Source organism: Harpegnathos saltator, unplaced genomic scaffold, assembly GCF_003227715.2.
Source record: "Harpegnathos saltator strain DR-91 unplaced genomic scaffold, Hsal_v8.6 scaffold432, whole genome shotgun sequence".
NCBI lineage: Eukaryota > Metazoa > Arthropoda > Insecta > Hymenoptera > Formicidae > Harpegnathos > Harpegnathos saltator.
This window is the reverse complement of record NW_020230242.1, coordinates 297,334-324,421: the sequence shown is the minus strand read 5'-3', so window position 1 is coordinate 324,421 and position 27,088 is coordinate 297,334. Positions and strand designations below refer to the sequence as shown.

Below are 27,088 nucleotides of genomic sequence, written 5' to 3'. Positions count from 1 at the left end.
AGTTTCGGCATTATACGCTTTCTCCCACCGTGAATTCCCGAAACTTCTTACTTGCATGTGGCTGTAAATGCTTTTTCTTTGTTAGGCAAATACGTAGTATAATAAAATTTATTTATATAATAATGTTTATTAAACATTTTCTCGGATGAGGTAAGCCCTGTAACGCAATGAGGTGTAACTCTGTACTGTCAAAAAATTGTGTAGTGCATTTTATAATTTCAGATTTCTATTTGTAGGATCTGTTAGTATCTTTTGTAACGAATTTTTCATAATTTAGATGAACCGTTCAGCCTGCCTATTTGTGGCTGGGTGATACAGTGCCGTATATTTTGCAGTAATTTCGTTAATTTTGAGAAATTGCACAAATTCTGTTGAACGAAAACTGCGGCCATTATCCATTGTTGACTTTTGGAACCCCAAATTCCGATAAAATTTTCTTACATTCGTGAATTGTCGTTCTTGCAGTAATATCCTCAACTATCTGTACAAAAATACATTTTGAAAATGCATCCACTAATACTAAAAAGTAAGTATTTCTAAAATGTCCTGCGTGATCGATATACAGGGTATCTATAAAGTCCAACCCCACCCCTGGATCTCGGAAACGGCTTTAAATATGGAAAATTGATTCAGACAAAAGTTGTAGGATATTAAGGGGGACATATGATAAAAATATGGACTTGACCTTGAGTGACTTTATCAAGGCCAGGTCAATGTGATGGATGTTTTCTTAAATGGAACCTCCTATTTTTATCATATATTCTTATAGCCCTTGTCGAGACGTTTTCAAAACACTATCTATTTCTGTCTTTTGCGCAAGCCATTCCCAAGATATAAAGCTTTAAAGTTGACATACTGCCGGCATTCGCATTACCCAAGGTGTACCGCGTGGAGGTTGCACGGTTTGATTTGCGCCCCTTGCGGGATATGACATCCTCGCAGAAAGAGGCCGCAGCCTGCCAGGTCTTCTGTCTGCCTAACATGGCCCTGACAAAGGCCGGTAGGGAAAGGTGCCACTCATCGTCCTTCTTGATAAGAAACAGGGTTTCTTGTGGGTGCAGCTACTCCTTCTTGCCATCATAAAATAAGGCACTCTTATTGCCTATTTACCTTTATAAAAAAATACAAAAAACCTTAATTCTACACTTCTTACCAGATTGACGATTCCTATTGCAATTACGACATTTTGTCTCCTTGGTTTTAAGTGAATTGCCGGCGGTTGATGTTTTCTTTCGATATCAGCCATGTCATCCGTTGTACGTCTTACCTTCGTTAGGAAATCATTGACCGTTTCAGATGACAATGAAAGTGCGGTAGCCCTTAGGGAGCTAAACGTAATTCCACTTATCAACAATTATATTTTACTCTTAGAGTATTTTGGAATTTTCTACTGTCATCATTGATCCTAGGTTGTTGGCTACTGACTACACCGACTCTTCTCTTCGGACTGACAATGTGAGTAATCGCTCGAATTGATTTTGTTGCTGTTGCATAAGCTGATGCTGTTGCTGTTGCATTTGGTACTGCAATTTTGCTAGGATTTCCATTACCAACCTATGTTACAAAACTTCTGCCGTTCGATATTCTTCCGGTTGTCTCCAACGAATGGAGCCCTTCTCTTGGTCTGGTGTTCTTTCTTGACCCAACAGATCACTCATCGGATCGTATCTCTTTAAGTGGGACATTATTAAATTTATTAATTAGCTCTATCGCTCGACACCGGCAAGCGGAATCTCATTGCAATTGTTCTAAGGACATACGGTCCAGAGCTAAGGACATACGATCGAAAAATCAATACTGGTGCTTATTGACTCCTCGTTCAGGGAGATCGCTCTTCAATTTTAAGGATCGCTATTGACTTTTCGATAGCACAGCTGATCAGATTGTTCCTGTTAACCAACCCGTCAAATGACAGGCGTCATTACATATACATGTATATCAAATTCAAATTATTTTTTTCTCAAGATATATATATGTAAAACATAAGTTTTTACAAATAAAACTTATTTAACTACAAAAGAGATGTGATATGAAAAATATAAAATTTACCTTTTTAAACAAAAAGGTAAAAAGAGACACCAAATGCGTAACACGTATTGTGTTATTTTTAGAAATCTCAAATTCAAATTATTTTCTTTCAAGTTATATATGTACGTAACATAAATTTTTACAAATAGAATTTATAACTATAATAAAACTCTACAACACTGTTTTACTTTACAAAAGTAATGATATATCAAAACAGTAACGCCAACTAAGAAACCTAACATACATGTATGATTATAATATAATTAATTCTTTATTCAAGATAAACGACAATGTTTGCGCTTTTAATACTGTACCTCGTACCGCATCTGAGAGTGTATCTTTGGGCAATGTAATTTATTATTTTCGTTATACAAGTGATAAGTTTGTACAAGTAAAACTTATAACTCTAATAACAAATTCTTCTATTGAATATTATAAATAAAACTCTGCAAGAGTGTTCTATAAAAAAATGATATAACAAAACAGTAGCATTAACTGAAAAATTCTACTCAACATCAACTCTGCAAATGAGAGCGATTTGAAATACGAAGATAAATGTATCGAAAACTTCCAATGATACACGGCTCGGTACTTGAAGAATAGAGTCTTTATTTACTAGAACACTAAATTTTATGGTTATTTTACTTATTATTATAACAAATTAGTTATTATAACAATGTAATGAAAAATATTTAATGCAAAAAATCTTGGTGCGGCAGCACCAAAAACGAACGATTGCGATGCACGCGAGCTATTAGTATATTTTATTTCATATATTATTTTACATTCTCATATGGAACTTCAAGTTCAAATAAAACTATTCAATACCGCGCTATAAATATAATACATGTCGATAGATTCAAGTTAATTTCAACAAATATATTATATTATTAATATTCAATACATTCGAATATTACGTTGACATACCTATTTTAAGAGTATTTTACATTAGATGTATTTGTAAAGAAATGATTTATATTTTACTATTGTATGAGTTTTAAAGATTTTAATATTAGAGAAATGTTTCATTGATAAACGAATGATTACTCTATGTAAATTTAACTTAAAACTATATGCATAATAAATTTACTTTGATCACATTTTATTCCGTGAAAGTTAATTATATATGTGTATACCTACATATGTATGATTTTGTAATGTTACGAATATACGTATTTTTCATTAATAATATTCAAACGTATATTGCAGAGTATTTATCAGGTATGTAAATATGAAACCGAAATTTTTATATAAAAAATATACGTTTATTGTATGAAAATGATAAAAAATATTTTATTCGAAATATTGCCCATCGCTAGCTATACATTTTTCTCACCTGTCTGACAATTTGTAGATGCCACGCCAAAAAAACTATTGCTCTTTTGAGGCAAACCAGTTATCGAGCCATTTTCGTACATTTTCGTAAGAAATGAAGCGCTGCTCAAAAAGCAAGTACGTGTCCCATCGATGCAAATAAATAGTAATCGAACGGAGCCAAGTCTGGTGAGTAAGCCGCATACGAAAATATTTCTCAACTAAACGCCTCAACCAGTTTCCTTGACCAGTTTTGCTGTGTGTGATGGTGAATTATCATGAAGCAAAATCACTTTGTGTTGCCTTTTTTATATTCTGATCGTTTTTCACGCAAAGCTTGATTCAAATCGATCATTTGTTGTCGGTAGCGTTCAGTATCCCCCCCGTGGGTGCTACCTTGTCATGGTGGGGGGGCTTGAAGGTCCCAATGATGTACAGAACTGTACCGGCGGGGGTTTCGGCCCCTGGCAGGTTCTACCATGCCAGAGTGGTCTGTACGGAGGGACTGAACCAAGAGCACCCAACCGGGCTGGCCGATCAGCTTGGTCTATGACCAGACTGGTCATGAAGCGAGTGGGAGGATACTATTACCCCTGGAGGCATTGTACGCCGGTGCTCCGGCAGCCGAAAGGGGTGACCTCCTCAGCACTCGCTTCGGGAAGGGGACCCCCCCTCTCTCTGAGGCATTGCACGTCGGTGCTGAGGCAGCCGAAGAGAGAGGACCAGCTTCTTACCCGCCCCGATCTGTCCGTTATGGACGGATCGGAGGTGAAGGGACGTACCCGCACCCGGGGCTCTACCCTATGGCGATCCTCTCCCCTGGAGATGTGCCTGGGATGCGGAGGAGTGCTCCGGGCCGCTCGGACGTTTCCGAGGTCGGGGCCGGGGTGCCCTACCATGTCCTGAGAAGTCCCATCCTTGGAGGCATTGCACGCCAGTGCTCCGGCAGCCGAAAAGAGGAAGACCTCTCTCCTTCGTCCGTCCCAGCCACGACTGGGCGAATGGAGAATCCCACACCCGGGTCTGCATACCATGAGGTATAACCCCATGGTACCCGAGGGAGTGGAGGGGTGACTCGGATCGCTCGGACTTATTCTGAGGTCGGGGTCGAGTCGCCCTAGGGCGAAGAGGGGAAAGGACCCCACCTTCAGAGGCATTGCCCGCCGGTGTTCCGGCAGCCAAAGAAGGTGGATCTCCCCGCTTTCCCTCACCCGTCTGGCTTCGGCCAGGCGGAAAGAAGAACCCACACTCGGGTCTGCACACCATGGGAGCTTGCCTCCATGGTACCCGGGGGGTGGAGAGGTGTCTCGGGACGTATTCCGAGGTCTGGTTCGAGATACCTTCGCGCGCCATCATAGAGGACCCCACCCCCGGAGGCATTACACGTCGGTGCTCCGGCAGCCAAAGGGGGAGGACCTCTCCCTCATCCGTCCCGGTCACTGCCGGGCGGAGGGAGGAACCCACACCCGGGTCTGCACACCGTGAGGGGTTTGGAACCCTTCATGCTACCTGGGGGTGGAGGGGTTCCACCCCCAGGTTCCTGGGTGTTCCGGGCCGCTCGGACATATTCCGAGGCGGGGCCGGAACCCCTGTGTGCTGTGCCCGAGGGAATGCGATCGCATCGCCCTAAAGCGGACCCTCGGGCGGCGCGAGTACGCTGGCTACCATGGGGGAGGCACTCCCGGTGAGGTGCGACACCGGTGAGCTACCTCCTTCCATGGGGCCCTCCACGTGGCGGCGCTTCGTATGGTGTACGAATTCACATTGTCGGTACATTGTCGGAGGTGTGGGATCCCCGAAAGCGGCCTGACCACCAGAAATGGTGGTCAGGGCGCGTGTAGGGGGCAGGAGGCCTGTGCCGGTGATGACCATTCCACCGGCCCGAGTCATATGCTGCTCCTCTGGGGGAACTCGAAGGCTTCCCCCTTCCCGGGGTGATGCGGGCACGCCCGGGCAGCGGAGCCGTACGAAGTGGTGGGTGTCAAACCAAAAATGAGCGAACCATTTATTACTGAAAAAACAGATCTGGAACATGGTAACAAGACCCTGGCAAGTCACACGGATACGAGTGGACCAAAGGCCCAAAGAGGCCCTGGAAGGGAGGCGGTGGGTGAGATGGTCCCGGAGGAACGGCCCAGCACCAGCCGATCAACAAGAAGGGAGGGACTCCGCAGTGCCAATCGACACGAGGAAGGAAAATCCAGATCCAGATCTAGGTCGAGATCACCAGAGAGGATGGTGACAGTATCCTCATCTGAATCCGTCTTCTCGAAGGAGAGGCGAAAAGGGAAGAAACCCAAAGAAGGGGAAATAGGACATCCCCAAAAATTCCGATGGGGAGATCGACCTGGAAAGGTTCGAGGAGAAGGCCACTAGACAGCGTGGAAGACCAGAAACAACTGGTGACTATAGGAAAAAGAAGATCTTCCTAGAGATGAAAAAGGCCCTCCTCGAGGAAATGAGAGAGAGAAGGCTACTTAGGGGATTAACAATGGACCCTAAGGCAGAATTTAAGGACTGTTCTGAGAACCGCAAATACAAGGTGGAGGTAAAAAGGATCTCGGAACACCTGGATGACGCCCCGTTTAGGGACATTGCGGCCTCAATATTAGAGGCATCGATGAAAATACTAGGATTTTCGGTTCGCTCGAAGAATCTAAAAGGTACATACGAGAAAGTACTGAGGGATGCCTCGGTTGCCATTGCAGCCGGCACAACAATCATGGCTGACAGGATGGCCATAGGGGAAGGAGGAAACCAAGATATCCTAGAGGAGTTGCGGGAAGAAAATGCACGACTCCGTACCTCACAGGAAGATACAAATAGGAAGATGGAAGAATTAAAAGCTGCTCTGCGGAGTATAAAGGAGGCATCACCGTCAACGGCAATGGCATCCTCGCCTCCGGAGCAGAGAAAGGAAGCACGTCAGAGTGTAAGGAGGGCACCGCCTTTGGAGGTGGTGTCCCTCCCGCCTCTGTTGTGTGAAGGACAAGCACAGCGCAGTATAAAGGAGGCATCGCCTCCGGCGACGGTAACCTCCTCGCCTGCGCTGCTGGTAAAGGAAGAGGAAAAGAGAAGGAGGAAAACGGGAAAGGTGATCTTACCTCCGGCGGCCGACACCGACGAGGAGGAACCCATGGTCGTGGAAAGAAGTCCAGCTCGGACTGATCAGGACGGAAAAGGCACACCCCATCAAAGAAAAGAAGAGAAGAGAGGGAACTGGTCAGAGAATAAAAGAAGACATCCTGTTAGCGACTGAGGTCAGATTGGAAAAAAGTGACCTGCCAGGGCATATGAAAGAGGAATCCATGGAAAGGAAAGAGTCCGTGGAAGAGAGGGTGACTTCCATTGTGTTCAAAGCGATAGAACAATGGGCTTCGTCTAAGAATACGGGAGGCCAAGGAGAAAGGGAAGCAACAAAAAAGAGCAAACCACTTGCTCAGAAGGACAAAAACAAAGGGAAAAAGAAGAAAGGGGGAAAGGCAAAGGCAGGTAACCAACCTGTGGCAGAGAAACAGGAGCCACAGAGCCAGCCTCGTGCCTCACTCCCCACGAAGGAGGATAACTCACCTCAACCAGACAGACCGCAGGTCAGACTTGAACCTCAGGAGACCTGGTCGAGGGTGGTTGGACGAAAAGAGAGGAGAAGAGAAAAGGAAGAGGAAAGGAAAAAACAACCCCCGAAAAGTCCCGTCAGGGCAAAAGGCAACGAAAAGGACGTGGAAAAGAGGACGAGAAGAAGAATCTCCAATACTGCGGCGATCTCCATCATCGCAGAAGAAGGAAGGTATAGAGAATTATTAGCGGAGGCCAAGAGGAGAATCAATATTAATAACCAGGGGATCTCCAAGATTAAAACAAGACAGGGTGCAACAGGAGCTCTGATCCTGGAGATCCCTGGGGAAGACAGAAGGGTGCAAGCGGACCTTTTGGCCGAAAAGCTAAGGGAAGTTTTAGCAGATAGGGCTAAAATAAATCGCCCCCAGGAAATGGGGGAAATTAGAATCGGAGGATTAGAAATTTCCATCACGGAAAGAGAGGTGGCGGAATGCGTGGCTGAACACGGAGGCTGCGAACTAAATGAGGTACAGACAGGGAAAATAAGAGCTGCGCCTATTGGATCAAGATTCATACGGTTAAGGTGTCCCCTAACAGCAGCGAAGAAAATCGCTGAGAAGGGGACACTGGCCGTAGGTTGGACACAGGCTAGGGCAGAATTGCTGGACGTTAGACCCCTACAATGCTACAGATGTCTTGAAAGGGGTCACGTCTAGCAAAACTGCAAGAGTGGAATCGATAGAAGCCGCAATTGCTATAGATGCGATGAAACTGGACATCGGGCCAGTGAATGCTTCGCAAGGGCTAAATGCCAAATTTGTATGGAGGCCGGACAGCCGGCTGGGCATAGGATGGGTGGGCCAGCTTACCATCCATCCAAAAGGAAGAAGATGGGGAGAGGGAGGGAGAATGGGGAGGCACTCGCACCGATGCCACCAGCGTCTTCCGCTTCCTCTCCCCTGGAGAAAAGGGAAAAAGAAGGAAGGGCAGAGGTATCCTCACCCCCTCCCCCTCTGGGAACGGAAACTCCCGCTTCTGACACCCTGAAGGAGGGGAATGAAGAGATGGAGATTGAGAGGAGGGGGGAGAAGCGTCCCCGGGCAAGAGAAGAGAATGGGAGTGAGGGAGAGCAGTAACCGGCGGATAAATTAGTGATTCAATCCGAATAATGAACACCCGGCTACTCCAATACAACCTGCACCGCACTCGACAAGCTCTGTCGCTTTTTGAACATACTATAACCGAGCGCGGTGCGGGTTTAGGAATCATTGCGGAGCCATATCGAATTCCTGAAAACCACAATAGGTGGTTCGGGGATGAGATAGGCTCCGTGGCCATCACATGGAAGACAGGTGGAAACTCGCCTCCTGCTGCCAAAGTAGGCAGCGGGAGAAATTTTGTTGTGGCCAGGTGGGGGGCCATTACCGTGGTCAGGGTATACCCCCCCTTAAGTAAGAGCCTAGATTTGATAAGCTTCAAGTCCAGGCTCCGGGATATAGGGAGGGCCGTGACACGGTACCTCCCTGGGCCTGTCATCGTCGCCGGGGACTTCAATGCGAAATCGGAGATATGGGGTTCCCGGCAGGGTGACAGGCGGGGAGAGGAATTGGAAGATTGGGCCGCAGGACTAGGTCTGCACCTGCTAAACGAGGGAAGGAAGTCTACTTTCGTGGGGTCGCAGGGGGAGTCAATAATTGACCTTACCTGGGCAACCCCTGCGGTCCTAAGGCGAGTGCGGACATGGCGGGTAGCGGAAGAATTGGAAACTCTATCCGATCACCTCATTATTGAGATGGAGCTGTCCGTCACCCCTAATGGCCTGCGGCACAGATAAAGAAAAGTGCCCCGACCAGGGCGTTGGGCCCTGAATCAAATAGACAGGGAGGCGTTGGAAACCTCCCTGGAAGTAACCACCTGGCCACAACAGGCGGAGGGACAGGACCTGAACTCTGCGGTACAGGAAATCATAGGTATAATCGCAGAGGCGTGCGAGAAATCCATGCCCAAAGTCCGGCCCTGCCCAAGAAGGTCCGCTTGGTGGACCGACGACATCGCAGACCTCAGGCGAAAGTCGATTCACCTCAGGCTGACCTTTAGAAGGATTAGAAATAATCCGGATTCGAACCCCGAGGCCGTTCTGGCCGCCCGCAGAGATTTCTGCAGAGCGGCGACGGTGCTGAGAGACACCATTGGGATGGCCAGAGGTAAAGGGTTGGACACCCTCCTCCTATCACTAGATGCGGACCCATGGGTGCGCCCTTATAAAATGGTAATGCAAAACCTGAAATCATGGGCGCGCCCGTTGACGGAAACGCTTGACCCCTGGTTTCTCGGGCGGGTCATGGGGACCCTTTTCCCGGTTAGGGAGGGAAACCCCATTGACCCGTACAGAGCCCCCACTTTTGAACAACAGAGGGGGGTACCGGGGGTCACAGAGGAGGAGGTGGCCGGGGCCATCAAGAAGGTCAAGAGCCGTAAAGCGCTCGGACCTGATGGTATCCCCGGCCGAGTTCTCACCCTGGCCTCGGGGTTCATCACGGGAAGCCTTGCGAAGATCTTTTCGCAAGCCTTCAGGGAAGGCAAGTTCCCCCCAGTCTGGGGGAGGGCCAATGTGGTCCTCCTCCGAAAAGAGGGCAAACCGGAGGACTCCCCCTCTGCATACAGGCCCATATGCCTCCTTGACGAGACGGGCAAAGTGTTTGAGCGAGTGATCGCGGCCCGTCTCGTGGAGCATATGTCCCGGGAAGGACCAGATCTCGATAACGGCCAATACGGCTTCCGAGAGGGAAGATCAACGGTGGACGCCATTGAACACCTAAGATCCCTCTCGGAGGCCATAGTGCAGGAGGGCAGGGTGGCCGTGGCGGTGTCGTTAAATATCGCCAACGCTGCCCTGGGGTAGGGTGGTGGAGGCCATGAGGGAATATTTTGGCTTCCCACCCTACCTCACGGTCGTTATCGAGGATTACTTCCGGGGTCGGCGTCTAAGCTGGATGGATGCCGATGGCAACGTATGCGAGAGGGGAATGAGAGGGGAATGAGTTGCGGGGTTCCACAGGGGTCGATCTTAGGCCCCTTACTGTGGAACCTCGGATACAACTCAGTCCTCCGAACCGCCCTCCCCCCCGGCTGCAATATAATTTGCTATGCAGATGACACACTCATCTTGGCCGGGGGGAAAGACTGGGGGGAGGCCGTGAGAACGGCCAACTTTGCGTGCGTTGTACGCTCTATCCGTGGTCTGGGTCTGGAGGTGGCAGAAAGGAAGACGGAAGCTATCTTCCTGTATAAAAAGAGGATGAAGCCCACCCCAGGCCCAGATCCGTGTGAGAAGAGTCAGGGTCCCGATAGAGGCCCAGATGAGGTATCTGAGCCTCATCTTGGACGGCACCTGGTGCTTCAAGGAACATGTGAACCGTCTGGTCCCCCGGCTGAGAGTAATCTCAGCCAACTTGAGCAGATTAATGCCCCATGTCGGGGGACCGGACTGGAAGGCCCGTCGCCTCCACGCTGGGGTATTAAACTCGGTGTCTCTATACGGAGCACCGATTTGGGCAGAGGCTCTGGCCGCCAGCCACCCGTTACAAGCGCTTCTGCGTAGAGTGCACAGGTCACTGGCGGTCAGGGTCGCCCGGTGTTACCGTACGGTATCCCACGTGGCGGTGACGGCCCTGGCGGGCATGCCCCCAGGGCATGCCTCGAGCTCCTGGTCCTAATGTACAGGAACATGTACTATAGGGAGCGGGAGCTCATAAGGGAAGGGGGGAAGATGTAGCACTCACCGGGGCGCTACGAAGGATAAAGCACCAGGCTTGACAGCTCCTCCTCCAGATATGGCAGGAGTTTCTGGCTAACGCCAGATATGGGAAGAGGACTGTCGAGGCCGTCCAGCCTCATGCCGTGTGCCCGGCCTACAAGAATGGGGACTCTGACTTTCAGAATGGCATAGATACTCACTGGACATGGGTGTTTTGAGTACCTGTGCAGAATTGGAAAAGAGCGTACAACACATTGCTACCACTGTGAGAACGATCACGACTCCGCACAACATACCCTGCAAGACTGCCCGGCCTGGGCGGCAGAGCGCGGAGCCGTGGTCAGGGAAGTGAGACACGACCTCTCGTTCCCTACAGTTCTGTGGAACATAGTGGGGAACGAGAGGAAATGGAATGCATTAGCCTTCTTCTGTGAGGCGGTTGTCTCATAGAAGGAGGATGCGAAGGAAACCCGCCGACAGGCGGAGGGACGCGGAATGCAGCAGAGGAGGAGGGAGCGTCATAAACGCTGGAGGGCGCGGAGGAGTAGGAGCAGGGAGGGAGATATTGACTCCTCCGAGGAAGAGAATTTAAGGAGGATAGTGAACCCACCATCCCCATCACCTCAACCTGCTCCTCCCCCTCCAAGGGTGCTAACACCACCAAGGGGAAGAGTTCCAGGGGCGCCCCGAGTAGCCTATCAAAGGCAACATGGGGCGCCGGAGCAAGGAGGCCATCCAGGAGAGGAGCGGGGGCGCCTACAAAGGGCCCAACACCACCACCAACTGCCCCACTCATGGCAGCAGGAGGCACGCGGAGGGGAGGGAGAGCTATGTGTCCGCCTTCCCGCCAGCTTCCACCTACCCCTCGTGATGGGGTAGGATGACAATAAGGGGGGAGAGAGTGGGATGGTGGTGTTGATACCACCATCAAAGCACCTCTCTTCCCCCCTTAGGCCCATCACATACATGGACGCGCAGGGAGGGATCACTAAACACCTCCCTATCTCTCCCTTATAGGAAAAATGGGAGTGTCCGGCGGCTAGGGGACTATGTTGTTCCTCGTAACCGCCGGGCAAGAGGGTGGGGCACTGGGCCGGAACTCCCAGTATCCCAACCAGCCCTCCACACGCAGGGTGATTAGTCGAGGTGGTGGCCCGGCTAGTCACACAATAACACTTTGGCGGCGTCCTGCCTGGCTGGGAACGGTGGTTGAGCGAGCCGTTGGCTGGCTCCCCCTTCCCGGCCTCAGAGGCAGGGGTGAGGAGTGAAGGGGAGCGGCGGTTGAGGAGAAGCCCTGGCTTTGCCTCCCCCTCCCTCCACCCCTCGAGGGAACGACAATGAACGTCATCTGGATTCGGGGCCCCGATTGCAGTTACGTAGGCACCGGGGCCTCGACCCAAATCCCTTCGCAGAGCCATCCGAGGAGGTTTTAGCCAGTAGGAGTCCGGCATAACCCCGACCCTTCCCCGAAGGTCGGGGTATCCATGATGGATTTTCTCCTCGTCAAAAAAAAAGAAAGGTAGCGTTCAGTATGTACGGTTTCGCCAGGTTTTAGCAGCTCTTAATAGATCACATCCTTCTGATCCCACCAAACACAGAGCATTGTCTTCCGATGGCGGAGAGGAAAGCGGAGGCCATTTTCCTCCATGGTAAGAGAGCCAAGCCACCACAAGCCCAGATCAGAGTAGGAACGCTCAGGGTTCCGATAGAGGCCCAGATGAAATATCTGGGCCTCATCCTGGACAGCACTTGGTGCTTCAAGGAACATATAGGTCGCCTGGTCCCCCGACTCAAGTCAATCTCGGCGAGATTGGGCAGACTTATGCCCAACATCGGGGGACCGGGGCAGAAGGCCCGTCGCCTCCATGTGGGAGTGTTAAACTCGGTCGCGCTTTATGGAGCGCCAGTATGGGCCGAGGCCCTGGCCGTCAACCGACAAATGCGCGCACAGTTGCGCAAAGCGCATAGAGTGGCGGTCAGGGTCATCAGAGGGTATAAAACTATATCCCACGTGGCGGCGACAGCTCTGGCGAGCATGCCCCCTGGAGCTCCAGGCATTAATGTATAAGAGAATGTTTGGGAAGAGGGAGCTCCAAGGGAGGGTAAGGGAAGACGAGGCGCTCGCCAGAGCTATAAGGGATATGAAGCACCAAACTCGGCAGGTCCTCCTCCATAGATGGCAAAGGATGCTGACGCACGCCAGGTACGGGAGGAGGGTCGTCGAGGTTCTCCAGCCCTACCTACACAAGTGGGTGGGCAAGGATTTCGGGACTCTGACGTTCAGGCTGACACAGGTGTTCACCGGGTACAGATGCTTCGGTGAGTACCTGTGTCGAATAGGGAAAGAGCCCACGGCGAGATGTCACCACTGTGACTACGACCACGACTCCGCGCAACACACAGTCCAAGACTGCCTGGCATGGGCAGTGGAGCGCGGAGTCATGGTCGGGGAACTGGGCCAGGACCTCTCACTCCCAATGGTGGTGAGGGCCATGTTGGAGGGTGAGAGGAAATGGCGATTACTCGCCTCCTTTTGTGAGACAGTAATGCTCCAAAAGGAGGCAGCGGAGGAAATCCGCCGGCAGGCGGAAGGAAGAGGGAAGAGCCAGAGGAGAAGGCAACGCCACAGGGAGTGGCGAGGAAGTAGGAGCAGAAGCAGGGATGGGATGGACTCGTCAGAGGAGGAGGCTATGCTGAGGGCTATGCTGAGGCAGCAACCTTAGCCGCCTCCCCCTCCCCAACCTGCTCCTCTCCCTGCATGAGACAGGGGAAGGGCCCCCAAGAAGCGCGATGCCCCTCACAGGGCGAACGTTGTGGGGGCAAAGAGGTGACGACTCGTGGGAGGGGGGGCGGTGGTGATCGGAGGGTCTCCCCGTCCACTGGCGTGTTATCGGTGGCTGGAGGGGCGAGGAGGGGAGCGGGGCATCCGTCCCTAACCCCCAGTCCTCCGACCCCGGCTCCCAGTTTGGGGGCCGGATAACAGTAAGGGGGGAAGAGAGTGTCGGTGGCGTCGTCACCGGTTAAACACCTCTTCCCCTCTCAGCAGGGCCCTCCACAATGGTGGGCCTGCAGGAAGAGTTCTATAAGACCTCTCCCATTTCTCCTTTGGAGGTGGGAGTGCCCGGCGGCTAGGGGATCATTTCCCCCTGTAACCGTCGGGCAGGAGAGTGAGGCATCGAGCGGGGATTCCCGAAGTCCCAGCTATCCCTCCACACGTAGGGCGGCCGGCTGAGGAGGTGGATCAGCCGGTCGCACAACATGCATTGGCGGTGCCTCGTCTGGTCAGGAACGGTGGTTGAAGCGAACTTCGGCTGGCTTCCCCCTTCTTGACTGAAGAGACGAGGCGTGAGGGGTGGGAGAGGGGAGCGGTGGTCGAAGTGAGCCCTCGGGCTGGCTTCCCCCCTCCCCTACTCCACCCCTCAGGGACAGAAGGTGTTACATCTGGACTCAGGGCCTCGATAAGCAGTTACGCGGCTCCGGGGCCCCGATGCCAGTCCCTTCGCAGCGCCACCCGAGGAGGTTTTAGTCGGTAAGAGTCCGGCATAACCGTGGCCCTTCCCCGAGGGTCAGGGTATCCATGATGGATTTCCTCCTCGTAAAAAAAAAAAAAAGAGCATTGTCTTCCGTCCATAGCGATTTGGCCTTACAGTCGATGTCGATGGTTCGCCTGGAGTTACCCATGATCTTTTACGCTTAGGATTCTTAAAATATATCCACTTTCCATCGCCAGTCACAAATCGATGGAGAAATGACTTTCTTTTGTACCTGGCGAGCAGCATTTCGCAAATGGTTTTTCGGTTTTCCTGCTGTCTTTCATTCAGTTCATGTGGAACCCATTTTCCCATCTTCTGGATCTTTCCTATGGCTTTCAAATGTATGAAGACGGCTTCTCGTGTCACATTTAATTGATCCGCGAGTTGTTGTTGCGTTTAAGCGCCATCCTCAACAACGCTTGCAATTCGCTGTCTTCAAACTTTTTCGGTGGTCTTCCACATTCTTCGTTTCTCACGTCAAAATCGCCATGTTTGAATTTTTTAAACCACTCAAAGCACTGTGATTTATCAAGAACATGCTCGCCGTAAGCTTCGACAAGCATTCGATACGATTCTGCAGCAGTTTTCTTCAAATGGTAACAGAAAATCAATACTGTCCGCAAATCGTAGCTTCCAGGCACAAAATTCGACACGTTCAACGCTATTACAAACTATGCTGTTGTATGAAACTTGTATTGCTGTGAGTTGAAAATCTTTGTCAGATGTCAACAAATAGAAATGGCGCCAATGACGCGGTTTGACGGTAACTATATTGACAGCTATGGGTAAATTCCGGTTTCATATTTACAGACCTGATATATACGTACATACAGGGTTCTCAAAAAGTCTTCGAACGATAAAATATCTCGAAAACAATCAGTTTTTGGAAAAAATGTTTCAGGCAAAAGTTGTAAGATTTAAAATGATCTATTTACTGATTTTATCAATTTGACATTGGCTAGCGTCAACAAGATCAGAGCAAAATCATCTTGAACTTTTTAAATGGAATGCCCTACTTTTCTGGCATATTCTTATAACGTATTTCAAGAGCTTTCCAAAACACTACAACAAAGTATTTTCTTGTTAAGTACATCCTGAGTTATGAAGCTTCAAAGTTACAGTACCGTCGGCATTAGCATTACCCAAGGTGTACCGCGTGGAGGTTGCACGATCGGATTTACACCTCTTGTGTGTGCGTGTGTGCGCGTGTGTGTGTGTGTGTGTGTGCGTGTGCGTATGTGTACGTGTGTATGTGCGTGTGTGTGTGTGTACGTCTGCGTATTATATAACAGAAACAAGGACCCCACGGTTCGTCACTCCCGTAGATATTTTATCGTTCGAAGACTTTTTGAGAACCCTGTATATGTTTGAATAATATTAATAAAAAATATATTCGTCTTATTAAGAAATAATATGTTATCCCTGAAATATTTTATTTATGCATTTATACTCCAATGCAATGTATAACGTTTAAAGGAGCAAGTAATCGATTAAATGACGTCTCAATGATGTTTCTAACGTTTATAAGACGTAATAAAGACGTCATTTAATATCATCTTGCTATTTGGGATGAGATACATAGCAATACAATATTACTATAATAATTTAATGTTATATATGGAGCATTCTCTATCAAATCTGACACTCCTTTTGTCTAAAAATTGAAGCAACAAAAGAAACTGTACCAGGGCTCATTTTGAAGCTATGGATGTATACTTTCATTCAAACCGTGGCCTTTTCAGAAAACCAATATGACGGTTTTAATGTGGCGGCTTGAAGTCGCAAAATTAATAGGAAATTTATTATTACCTCATTATATCTTTCATATCGAGTAAAATTCATGAAGTAAAATGGTTTCTGAGAATTTTCGAGGATGCTCTTTCCAAATCAATGATTGGATTTTTCATTTAACCTCTTATAAGGGTTAAAAATAAGGATTGGGTGCTAATTTTCCAAGTTTTCGTGCGCTCAATGCCATTCATTGGTGAGAAAAAAATATCTCAGAGCGATCTGAGTATATTCTTACATAAACCGATCATGCATCAGCATTTCATCCCCTTGAAGGGTTAGAAATAAGGATTGAGGTGAATTTTCAAGGATTTCGTACACGTAATGCCATTTGTTGGTAGTGTTACGTCCTAGAAGAGGAGCGCAACCTTTTCGTTCGCGAGTAAGGCGAGCCTCGTTCGTAACCGCGTGTCAGTGAACGGGTCAGGGACCAGACGGGTCCCTTTACTCGGGCACCGACGTACGACGAGCGGTCCGTTTTTCGGTCAGGGACGCGAATCCCTTTACCGGGGATAGGACCATGAGTTGACTGTTGGAAGGGTGGGGTGATTTTGAAATTAATTGATGGAAATAAATTAATATCAAATTTATTAAAATAAGAGTCACAACAGAAAGTTATGCGGCGCGATTTATTACAATTTACTTGAATGATGTTGTGTGTATGTGTGTGTGTGTATGTGGGATAGAAGAAGAAGGAAAGGAAAAGGGGAAGAATATGAATAGAAAGTTAGTCGGGTGAGAGGGAACGAGAGCGGTCAGGAGAATTTAAGGGGGTGGATAATTCGGAAAAAGAGACGGGAGAATACGATATTGAAGGGGTAGAAGGAATAGAAGCGCGTGTAGGAGAAGAAGGAAGACTAAAGGGTAAGCGTCGGAGTAGGAAAGGGGGTAGGAGTGTCGGGTCTGGGTAATAATCAATTTCAAATGAGATATTTATAATAGATCGGAGATATTGTAGTTGGTGTTCAAATTCATAAGAATCTCTAATCCCGTACACTGTCTCGAAAAAATCAAGGACTCGTTGAATGGATACCACGGAATGATAATAATGGCCCACTAAAAATATATTTCAATAAACGGGTGGAATCAATAAATAAGGGTATATAAAAAAACAGAACTTACTGCTGACTCCTGTTATCCGGGAGGTAAGCAAAAAATAAAATTGTCGTTTGGTAGCTCCTGCTCGGTAGGTTAGGTTGTGCTCGTCCATTCCCTTCCGGTTGTTCAATTATAACACAAACACTAATACCTTTTGCTGATTTCTTTGAATGTTTGCACAAACTCGGATATATGAATCGTAGAAATATTATCTGAATATCTGACTTGAAATCTAAATTCTGAATGCTCAAAACAGAATATCCGAGTGAGAGTGTGACTGCCTTTTTCAGAGTAGAAGTAGTGTCGCGGAGGCGGATTACCGCGGTTTTTATAGTGATAATCGGAGGCAGAAGCTATCAGGGTGGATAGAGAGATGGCCTTTGAGGAAGGGGTGAATTGGTCTTAGTGGGAAAAAGTCTCAGCCATTAGCGAAGTTAAAAGACATCGTGGGAGGAGACAGTTAGTTTTTGGAGATATGAATATGGAAGGGCTAAAGGGTGGAGCGTGGATGTCTCATATTTTAGGTGGATATGATATGATTGGCTGAATGAATTAGGCGTGACAAGCGTGGAGGTGGTGGATTCTTGAGATAGAGAAATGTATACAAGTGGCCGGCTGGAAAAATCAAAATGCCGTAAATCAAAGGCTGAGATCAGATTTTACGACTATCAATGAAGTAGGCTTTGTTGGTTGACTGATAGGGCACATATGGTTTTGGATTGGGAAGATGTAAGTTTCAAGTTTTAGAGCAGGAATGCTCTGAGTTACTTTGTTTCACTGAAAGTTTGTTAGCGCGGAGTTTCAAATTTTTATAGCTGGGACGACGGACACACTTGGCGAACACTATCCAGATATAAACTTTAGATTTTTACAACAGGGCACTGTTTCCTGTTATGGAATTTTCCCGAATCGCCTTTCATTTGGCGCGACGGCTGTTCGCCAGATGGGTCTGTTCCCTAATTTATATTTATATATGTATATATTCCTATTATAGTTATATTAGGAGAATATAAATCCACGAGAGGAAAAGACAATTTTGTTAGTTAAATCTGCAGGACGTAACAGTAGGGAGAAAATATTTCAAAGCTATTAAAATGTATTCTTCGAGAAACCGATGTTCCTTCAGCAAGTTGCTTTCTAAGAGGGTTAAAAATAAGAGTTAAAAATAAGAGTTGGCGAGGATTTGTACAGATTTTTGTGCTCTTAATGTGATCTTCCTCGACGTGGTGCCACCTTGGCGTGGTGAGGAGGCACAGGCGATCCGTAGATCCATCGGGGTAGTACTTCCTGTCCAACCGGAGGGAGGGCTGGATGGGAAGGATCGCTTGCTAAGAGCACCTCGGGTTCAGGGAAAGGTGGGTTTCCGGTGGAGGGGATCGGGGTGGATAGGGGGGTGGGCATCAGGGGTCAGGTTGTTTTGGCATCCGGGTATGGGGGATCCAGGTGACCCCGGCGTACCTGAGCCTATTACACCATAAGCCCTAGGTTATGTCTCTGGGGCCCGGGGCTCTTGCCTTAACCAGCAACCGGGCCTCTATAAAATACCATGTGATCTTACGGTGGGAGTCCACCGCTTGTGGGCTTGTGGGGTGAATGGCAAGTGCGTGACTTGTCGCGAGAGGACTCTAACCCGTCGGCACCTGGCGAACCCATGGGGACATATTAGCCGAATCCCGGGTAATACGGAGACTCTGCCCGGGATCGTCGCCCACTTCCCGCCGTACTCGCGGGACCAACCATGAAGAAATTTAAAACCACACAGTCATTAAGTGAGGGTGTCTACAGATACCCTTTTTTTTTCTTTGATAACGCAGGAGAAACCCATCATGGGTACCCCCCGCCCCCTGGGAGGGGCAGAGGGTTATGTGAGACTCTTACTCACTAAAACCCCTGCGGGATGTCTACCAGTCGGACCGAGATGGGGGGAGTCAGGGGAACTGCGCCAAAATTCCCCGACACCCCGGCCCCAGGGCTCGTTGTCGAGCCCCACGCCCAAGTGCCGCGCCCCTTTCTTCCAGAAGAAAGAGGTACAGGGCGCGGCGCCCCAGTCAGTTAAGCCGACCGGGTTGGCCTTCCGGTAACTATTACGGGAGGGGAGGCACCCCCCCACTCCCCGCCCTCCCCGTTAGAGTTTCCACTCCAAGGGGGCGGGGGAGCGCTCGTGGGGATCTCATCCCTCTCCCGGCCTCCCTCCCCCGCGCGTCCGAATTCGGCCCCGAGGCGGCCGAGGGGGCGGCGGTCTCCGGATAACCGGTCGTCGCCGCCTCACCTCGGCCGGCGCCACCTCGGGGCCGCTGTCACCTCCCGGGGAGCGCCGCCTTCCATCCCGCCACCTCCCGCGGTTGGGGTCTGGCCTGCGCTCCCACTCGGCGGCCTCCTTCTGGGACATAACATCCCTACAGAAGGAGGCCGCCGCCCCCATACTTCCTCGCTCCCGCACATGGCCCGAACCATGCGCAGGAGCAAGATGTCCTCCGCGTTACACCCCATCGCCCGGGCCAGGACTCAGCGCTCCTGACTCCACGCCTCACATTCCACGAGGGTGTGCCGCGCCGAGTCCTCCGGCTCGGAGCAATGATGGCACTCGGTGGTGTTCTCCTTCCCGATTTGGTGCAGGTACCTCCCGAAGCATCCATGCCCGGTCAGCACCTGCACCATGTGGAAGGAGAGTCCGCGTCTCCTCCTGTCTACCATTTCCGGTAGACAGGGGCGGACAGCCTCGGCCGTTTGGCGACCGAATCCTCGCGGGTCGACCAGCTCGGCCGACCACTTGTCGAGGATCCGGTCACCGGCCTGGGTCTTAAGAGCCCTCAAGTCCCTGGCCGATGGCCCTTCCCCCCTTTCGCGGAGCTTCTTTATATGCCAGTATAGGAGATACCTCTCCTCGGCTAGGAGCTCCACTGGGGGGAGCCGGCCACGGAGGCCGCCACTATGTGGGAGACATACGTCGCGTACGCCCGGATGGCCCTCAGCACCGGCCGCGTGGCCTGACGGAGCAGGTTCTGGTTGCGGACGGTGGCCAGGAGTCGGGGCGCCCATATAGGCGCCCCGTATAGGGCGACCGAGAGTACGAACCCCACATAAAGTCGGCGTGCCCGCCATCCAGGCCCCCCTTGGGTCCGCATGAGGCCGGCCAGTGCCGTGCCCACTTTGCGGACCCGCGAAGCTAGGCGCCTGAAATGGGGCCCACAATCCCACCGGCTGTCCAGCGTCAAGCCCAGGTATTTCATCGTGGACTCGACGTGGACGCGGACACCAGGACCCGGGCTCTTCGCGGACTCCCCTGACCCCGGCCATGAAAGAGCATAGCCTGGGTCTTCTGGGGGGCCACTTTGAGCCCGAGGTCACTGATGGTCCCCACCACCGAGTGCAGAGCGGCTTCCACCCGGAGATGAGCCACACCCCAATCCTCCCCCTCGGCTAGCACCAGCGTGTCATCTGCATAACAGACCACGTGGCAGCCGGGGGGGGGAGGGGAGTTCGCAGCACCCGTCGAACGCGATGTTCCACAAGAGGGGGCCCAACACGGACCCCTGCGAAACACCGCGAAACTCCATTTGCCGCCGGCCTTCGACCCCCTTCCCGTGTAGGCGAGGTCTCTGTCTCTGAAATAGGCCGCTAGGATGCGCCGGAGATAGGCGAGAACACCGTGGTATTCCAGCGCCCGTCCTATCTCCGGCCAGGGCAGGGTGTTGAAGGCGTTGGTGATATCGAGCGATACCGCCAGCAACACTCAGCCCCCCTCCTCCACGACGGTACAGGTCAGGACCCAGACATGCTGGAGAGCGTCCAGCGTCGACCGTCCGGGCCTGAACCCGTACTGGTTGTCGTGGAGGTCCGGCCCTTCCAGGGACAGGTGTCGGACGAGGCGGTCCGCAATAATGCGTTCCAGCATTTTGCCCGCCTCGTCCAGCAGGCAAATCGGCCTGTAGGCCGGCGGCCCACCAGGTACTTTACTCTCCTTGGGGAGGAGGACCAACTTGGCCCTCCTCCTTTCTTGGGGGAAGACTCCCTCTTTGAGGCACCTTTCTAATGCCTCCCGCATGGCGGCGGATAGGTTTCCGTTGCCAAAGGCGAGAACCCAGGCGCGGCCAGGAATCCCGTTGGGGCCGGGGGCTTCGCCCTTGGCCTCGAGCCTCTTCCTGGCCCTGGTGAACTCCTCCGGCGAGACCCCCAGGTCCTCGTTCCAGTCCCCGTCCTGAAGATCAGGAACGGGGATCCTGGGGGGGGGCCTCCGCCCTCGGAAAGAGGGTGTCGAGGAGCCACATGAGGTCCCGGGGATTTATGGATTCCGTTGGTGGGGGCGCCCACGGACGTATCTTGCCGACCGTCCGCTTGTACGGGCACCCCCACCGGTCCTCGTCCAGAGAGTCCACCAGATGCTCCCAGGCTCTCTCCTTGGCCTCGACAATGGCGGCCTTGAGGGCTTTCCTCGCACGGATATAGTCCTCGCGTGCCCCCGCGGCGTCCCCGCCGCTGCGCCGAGCCCGGGTAAACTCCCGTCTGGCCTGGACGCAGGAGTCGTGGAGTTCCGCGAGCTCCCGCGTCCACCAGTACGCAGCCCGACGCCGGCGGGGATGGGACCGGGGCATCGCAGCGTCGCAAGCCGACGCCACGATGCCCACTGCGTCCTTGGCCCCCTCCAGGGGGGCAGGGGTCCCGTATACCTGGCTCCTGGTTTATATGCTAGATTGTCGCGAGGATGGCCGCCTGAAATCTATCCGCGTCAAGTTGACCGAGGGCCCATCTCTTGGGGAGGGGAAGGTCCCCCTCCCCTGGGCGGCGGTCCAGCCTCCGGTAGGGGGTGAGGAGTCGGAGGGTCCAGGCTACATATCTGTGATCAGACAGTGACTCCCTCTCCTTCTCCACCACCCATCCCCGGAATAACCGCGCGGCAAGGGGGAGGCCCACGTCAGGTCAATGACCGACTCGCCTCCTCCATCTGGCCGCACGTATGTGCTGATGGACCCCGTGTTAATCAACACGAGGTCCAGCCTCGCCGCCCAATCAGCCACAGCCTCGCCCCGAGAGTCCCTTTGCCAGGTACCGCAACCCTATTCCTCCGAGTGGGCGTTGAAGTCCCCGGCGACAATTGTGGGTCGGGGGTGGCGCTGCCGTACCACCTCCCCGACCCTGTCCAGGACCCTCGTTATGCGGGTGGATTCACCTAGGCCTTCTTTATTGTAGCGACGGTGCAAGTACACCCCACTACCGTGATGGGTCCAGAGTCAACAGTCACAAACGAGCACCCCTTCCTCCTGATTTTACAGGGGGGTGCGCACGCTGCGGGTCTGTCCACCACGGCCACAAAGCCGCACTCGCTGTCCAGCCAGTTATGATTACCGACTGGAACTTGGTGCGGCTCTGTGGCTAATCCTAGGCCGGTGCCCATCTCCGCAAGTCTATGCATCCACAGATCTTGGGCACGGGCGCCGTTGCCTAGGTTGGCCTGAAAGACCCGGAGGAGCGTGAAAGCTAAGCATTCACGCCTCCTCCGGGCGCTCCTCTTCCGTTCCCCCTAATGAAGCCTCGGGCGGCGAGTGCGTCGCCCCTGTCTCCTCTGGAAGAACTGTGGCCGTGGTGGTGGCTTCCACTTCGGGTGCCTCCATGGTGGCTTTCCGCTCTTTCTCTTCGGGTGTAACTCCAGAGATCCCTAATTGGGGGGTCCCTACCTTGGCTTCCCCCTCCTCTCGGGAATACGAGAGGGGGATGCCAACAAGGGAAGCCGGGGATGGCGCGTCCTCCGACTCCCCTACTACGGTCGTTGGGGGTGAGATCTCGCCGACCTCCACCTTCCTCACCTTTTCCATCCTTTCCGGGGGCGTAATCACCTTGTCTTCCCTCTCCGTCGCCAGCTCTACCGGTAACGCCGCAAGGGGGGCCGCTTCCAGGCCGGCCTGGTCTCCTCCATTTCCTTAGCTCCAGCGGTCCGAGAGGGGTCGGTCGGGCCCCCCTGTCGTTCGTTGGAGTAGGGGGAACGTTCGCCGCCCCCTCCTTCGTGTTGGGTCCGGGCTGCCTCTTCCCATAGGCTTCCCTCTTCCTCTTTTGCCTGCCAGTTAACGGCCTGCATGCCGGACCGCCGGCCTTGTGGCCGGCTGGTTTCCCTACTTCCGCGCACACGGGGCAGTGTGCCGTGGTCGCCCTGCATTGTTTGGCGCGGTGGCCGGGGGTACAGCAGCGATAGCAGTTATCGCTGCGGTCGACGGCGCTTTTGCACTGCTCGCACACATGGCCCTGTTCCATGCATCTGAAACAGAGCGCCGCGCGAGCAGGCAGCGCCGTCACCCCGGCTGGGGTATCCCACCAGGACCCGCCCCGCGGCGGCGACCTTTGAGGCCGCCGCCAACGGGCACCGCACCATGACCGTGGCTGTTCCTCGCTGGGTGAACTGCATCTTACCCCCGGACACGTCCGTGGATGGGCAGCCCCCAGCAAGGGCCACAGCGGCCGTCACATCCTGGGCCTCGATCGTCGTGTCTAGGCCGGTGAGCCGCAATGCTGCGGTCTTCACCGGCCTTTGGACGCTATAGCCGGGGCCCTTCTCCGCCGCCAGCTTGCCGAGTTCCTCGGCGAGCCGGTCGGTGGAGGGCCCAGCGTTGAGGCCAGGCACCTCAATGAGTAAGGTCCCAGTACAGGCCGTCCTGATTTTGAGGGCACCCGGTATGCCGACGTCTTCCGGTTTGATCCGGCGCCTGGCCTCAACCATGAATTCTTTATATGAATCCTTTGGGCAAGTGATAGTGTCGGCCGCGGATCTGGGTGTCATCGGCACCACTGCCTCCTTCCTCGGGATCTTGGCAGGCTGAGGAAGAGGGGGTTTGGGAGTTTCCCCCTTTTCTCCTCACTCCTCTGTTTTCTTTTCTCCTTTGGTCCCCTTACCAAGGTCCATCCCTCGTCCTTGGTTGGAGCTGCTGCGGATGTGGTCCGAGGTTGGCTAGCAGGTTGGACGGCGGTCTCTGCCTTCTGATGTTCGCTTTTTCCCCGGTCCTCCTTCTCCGTAACCTTCAGCGCTTGGGCGTACGTCTTCCTAGCGCGTGCAGGGGGGGAGCTAGCCCTGGTTGCACCGGTTCCTGCTCCCTCCCTTCTTCCTTCCTACCGGTAGCTTCCATTCTCCTTCTCCTTCTCCTCTCTCTCTCCATCTTTCTTTTCCTCCTCCTCTGGGCTGACGTCCCTCTGACCTTCGGCCCCCGGCCCTCAACCCCCCTCCCCCCCACGCCCGGATTGGCTCTCGCCTCTCCGGCCGAGGGGGAAGTGGGATTCGGAGTGGAGGCCCGCGCCGTCGGTCCCAGAGACGTCTTCCCAGGTCCCATTTCCATTACTACCGCTCTCTCCGTCGTCAGTCTCCTGATCGATGCGGTCACAGCCCGGTAACCTTCCCCCTTCGGGTCCAGGCCTGCCCTCGCATCCACCAGCTGTTCCAGCTCCTGCGACATTTTCTCATATGTCTTCCTGACCCCCGGGTCCATGTTACGTAGCGCCAGGGACTCGTCCAGGTCTCTTTGTACCCCCATGAGTGAGGGTCCCTTGACAGCTACCGGAGCAGTGGCCTCCTCCCGCCTGTGAAGATCCAGGTTGTCGTCATAGACGGCAGCCTTCGTAATCTCCATACTTGCCTCCACGGAGGAATTGGAGGAGGACTCCAGAATTGGTGCTCTGGTCACCCTCCTCTTTTTCTTCTCCCTCGTCTTCCGCTTCGTTGCCTCCCTAACATCCACGTCCGACGCAGAGGAGCTGCCACTTGCAGCCTCCGCGTACGTCTTCCGTCGTTGTTGTTGACTGGGCTGAGAATGGTCCGGTGCGACGACTATAGATACGATATTGCGAAAAAATATTTAAAGCTTGTACCGAAAGCATTATCAGAAACTAGATGGGAATGTCGAGTTGAAAGTGTAAAAGTTATACAGTTCCAAATTAAAGAACTTATAAAAACATTTGAAGAAATTTTTAGCGAGTCTAAAGACGCAAAAGCGAAGCATATTCTTTGTTACAAGAAATTAAATCTTATCAGTTTATATTATCAACTGTGATATGGTACAAATTATTTGTAGAAATAAACAAAGTGAGTAAATTTATGCAGCAAAGAAACATGCAAATGGATGTTGCAATATCGTTTCTAGATACTTTACTCAACTTTTTGTCAACTTTTCGAACTACCGATTATGACGAAAATATGCGAATTGCCAACGATATCGCAGCAGAAAATGATATAGAACCTTATTTTCCTAAAAAAAGGGTTGCTGTTACAAAGCGTAAATTTAACTATGAATGCGCTGATGAAGTAATAACTAACGAGGAAGAAAAATTTCGTATTGAATATTTTCTTTTAATCGTTGATTAGGCTATACAATCATTTAATGAACGATTTAAATTATATCAAAATTTTAAAAACAAATTTGGATTTTTATATAGTTTTCGTGACATAAAAAATTTATCGGATCTAGAGCTGATAAAGAGTTGCAATAAATTAGAACTTATATTACAAGATAAAAATGATTTTGATATAAGTGGGTTAGAACTATTTGAAGAATTAAAATCGTTTATCCATATAATTCCTGAAAACGAACAAAATTGCCTGCTTGATGTATTAAAATATTTAGTTAAAACTGAACTCAATTTAGCTTACCCTATACATATATAGCTCTTCGTATATTGCTAACTCTACCAATAACGATTGCTTCTTCAGAAAGGAGTTTCTCGAAATTAAAAATAATTAAAAATTATCTTCGTTCATCCATGTCGCAAGAAAGATTATCAGGTATAACATTGATGTCGATAGAAAGTGATATATCTCATGAGATTGATTTTAATAATACGATTGATTCATTTGCTGCAATAAAGGCAAGAAAAGTATCTTTTTAAGTTTATTCATTTAAATGCTAAAGAGAATACCGTTTAAATACCAAAGATAAAGTTTCTGTTTCTATTCATATTTTATATCGTATAGTATATTAATATTTTATAAAAATAAAGTCTACGTTTTTAATTTTCATAAAAAATATATATATATACAAAATAATATGTACATATATATATATAATAAATTTAATGATATGAAGTATCGCTGTTTAATTTGCATTCAGCCCCGCTTTTTAATTAGCACGCGGCCCCGCTTAAACTAGAGCCGACTCTGCCTGGCCCCGACGGCATTCCTGTCCGCGCCTGGGCTCTCGTCCTCGGCGAGGGCAACCTGCCCGCGGCCACGCGGAAGGTCATGAACATGTGCCTCAAGGAGGGAGTATTCCCTCCAGAGTGGAGGAGGGCCAAACTGCTCTTCCTCCCAAAGGAGAGCAAAGCACCCGGAAGTGCGTCGGCCTATAGGCCGATATGCCTGCTGGACGAGGCGGGCAAAATGCTTGAACGCATCATTGCCGACCACCTCGTCCAGCATTTATTCTCAGAGGGGCCGAACCTCCACGACAACCAGTACGGGTTCAGACCCGGACGTTCGACGCTGGATGCGATCCATCATGTCCGGGACCTGACCCGTACGGTCATTGAGGAGGGAGGTGGGGTGTTTTTAGCGGAATCATTAGATATCACGAACGCCTTTAACACCCTGCCCTGGCCGGAGATTGGACGGGCCCTTGAACACCACGGAGTGCCAGTCTATCTCCGGTGCATTCTATCGGCCTACTTCGGGGGCAAGGACCTTGCCTACTCGGAGAGAGGCGGAATTCAAGGCTGGCGCACTATGGAGCGCGGTGTCCCCCAAAGGTCGGTCCTCGGCCCCCTGCTGTGGGATATCGCATTCGACAGGGTGTTTCGCTCTCCCCTCCCCCCGGGCTGCCACATCATCTGCTATGCGGATGACACGTTAGTGATGGCCGGGGGAGGACTAGGGGGAAGCCCGCCTCTGTGCAGAGGCAGCACTAGCATCGGTGGTGGACACCATCGGGGACCTGGGACTGAAGGTGGCGCTCCAAAAAACGGAAGCCGTCTATTTTTACGACGGCAGCCATGGATGGAGCCACCGGAGTCCCGGGTCCTGGTGGGTGGAGTCCACGTCCGCGTC

At 51.5% G+C, this 27,088-nt stretch overlaps 4 protein-coding genes across 4 annotated transcripts; 3 read left to right on the top strand and 1 right to left on the bottom strand.

The window, feature by feature from the left end:
- Positions 1 to 10,259: 10,259 nt before the first annotated feature.
- On the top strand, positions 10,260 to 10,616 carry LOC105187112 (uncharacterized). Its single transcript, XM_011147715.1, has one exon. It carries the CDS (start codon positions 10,260 to 10,262, stop codon positions 10,614 to 10,616), a length of 357 nt encoding a protein of 118 aa, XP_011146017.1.
- A 1,653-nt stretch (positions 10,617 to 12,269) lies between these two features.
- On the top strand, positions 12,270 to 12,725 carry LOC105187113 (uncharacterized). Its single transcript, XM_011147716.1, has one exon. The coding sequence runs from the start codon at positions 12,270 to 12,272 to the stop codon at positions 12,723 to 12,725; it is 456 nt and encodes a 151-aa protein (XP_011146018.1).
- A 4-nt stretch (positions 12,726 to 12,729) lies between these two features.
- LOC105187114 (uncharacterized) lies at positions 12,730 to 13,380 on the top strand. Its single transcript, XM_011147717.2, has one exon. The coding sequence runs from the start codon at positions 12,730 to 12,732 to the stop codon at positions 13,378 to 13,380; it is 651 nt and encodes a 216-aa protein (XP_011146019.2).
- Positions 13,381 to 19,581: 6,201 nt separating this feature from the next.
- On the bottom strand, positions 19,582 to 20,115 carry LOC112589214 (uncharacterized). Its single transcript, XM_025301575.1, has one exon. It carries the CDS (start codon positions 20,113 to 20,115, stop codon positions 19,582 to 19,584), a length of 534 nt encoding a protein of 177 aa, XP_025157360.1.
- Between the last annotated feature and the right edge of the window lie 6,973 nt (positions 20,116 to 27,088).

Bases quoted from the DNA above. Each gene is read 5' to 3' on its own strand.
- LOC105187112 (XM_011147715.1), top strand. From the start codon at position 10,260: ATGAGGTATCTGAGCCTCATCTTGGACGGCACCTGGTGCTTCAAGGAA.
- LOC105187113 (XM_011147716.1), top strand. From the start codon at position 12,270: ATGGCGGAGAGGAAAGCGGAGGCCATTTTCCTCCATGGTAAGAGAGCC.
- LOC105187114 (XM_011147717.2), top strand. From the start codon at position 12,730: ATGTTTGGGAAGAGGGAGCTCCAAGGGAGGGTAAGGGAAGACGAGGCG.
- LOC112589214 (XM_025301575.1), bottom strand. From the start codon at position 20,115: ATGGGCGCCCCGACTCCTGGCCACCGTCCGCAACCAGAACCTGCTCCG.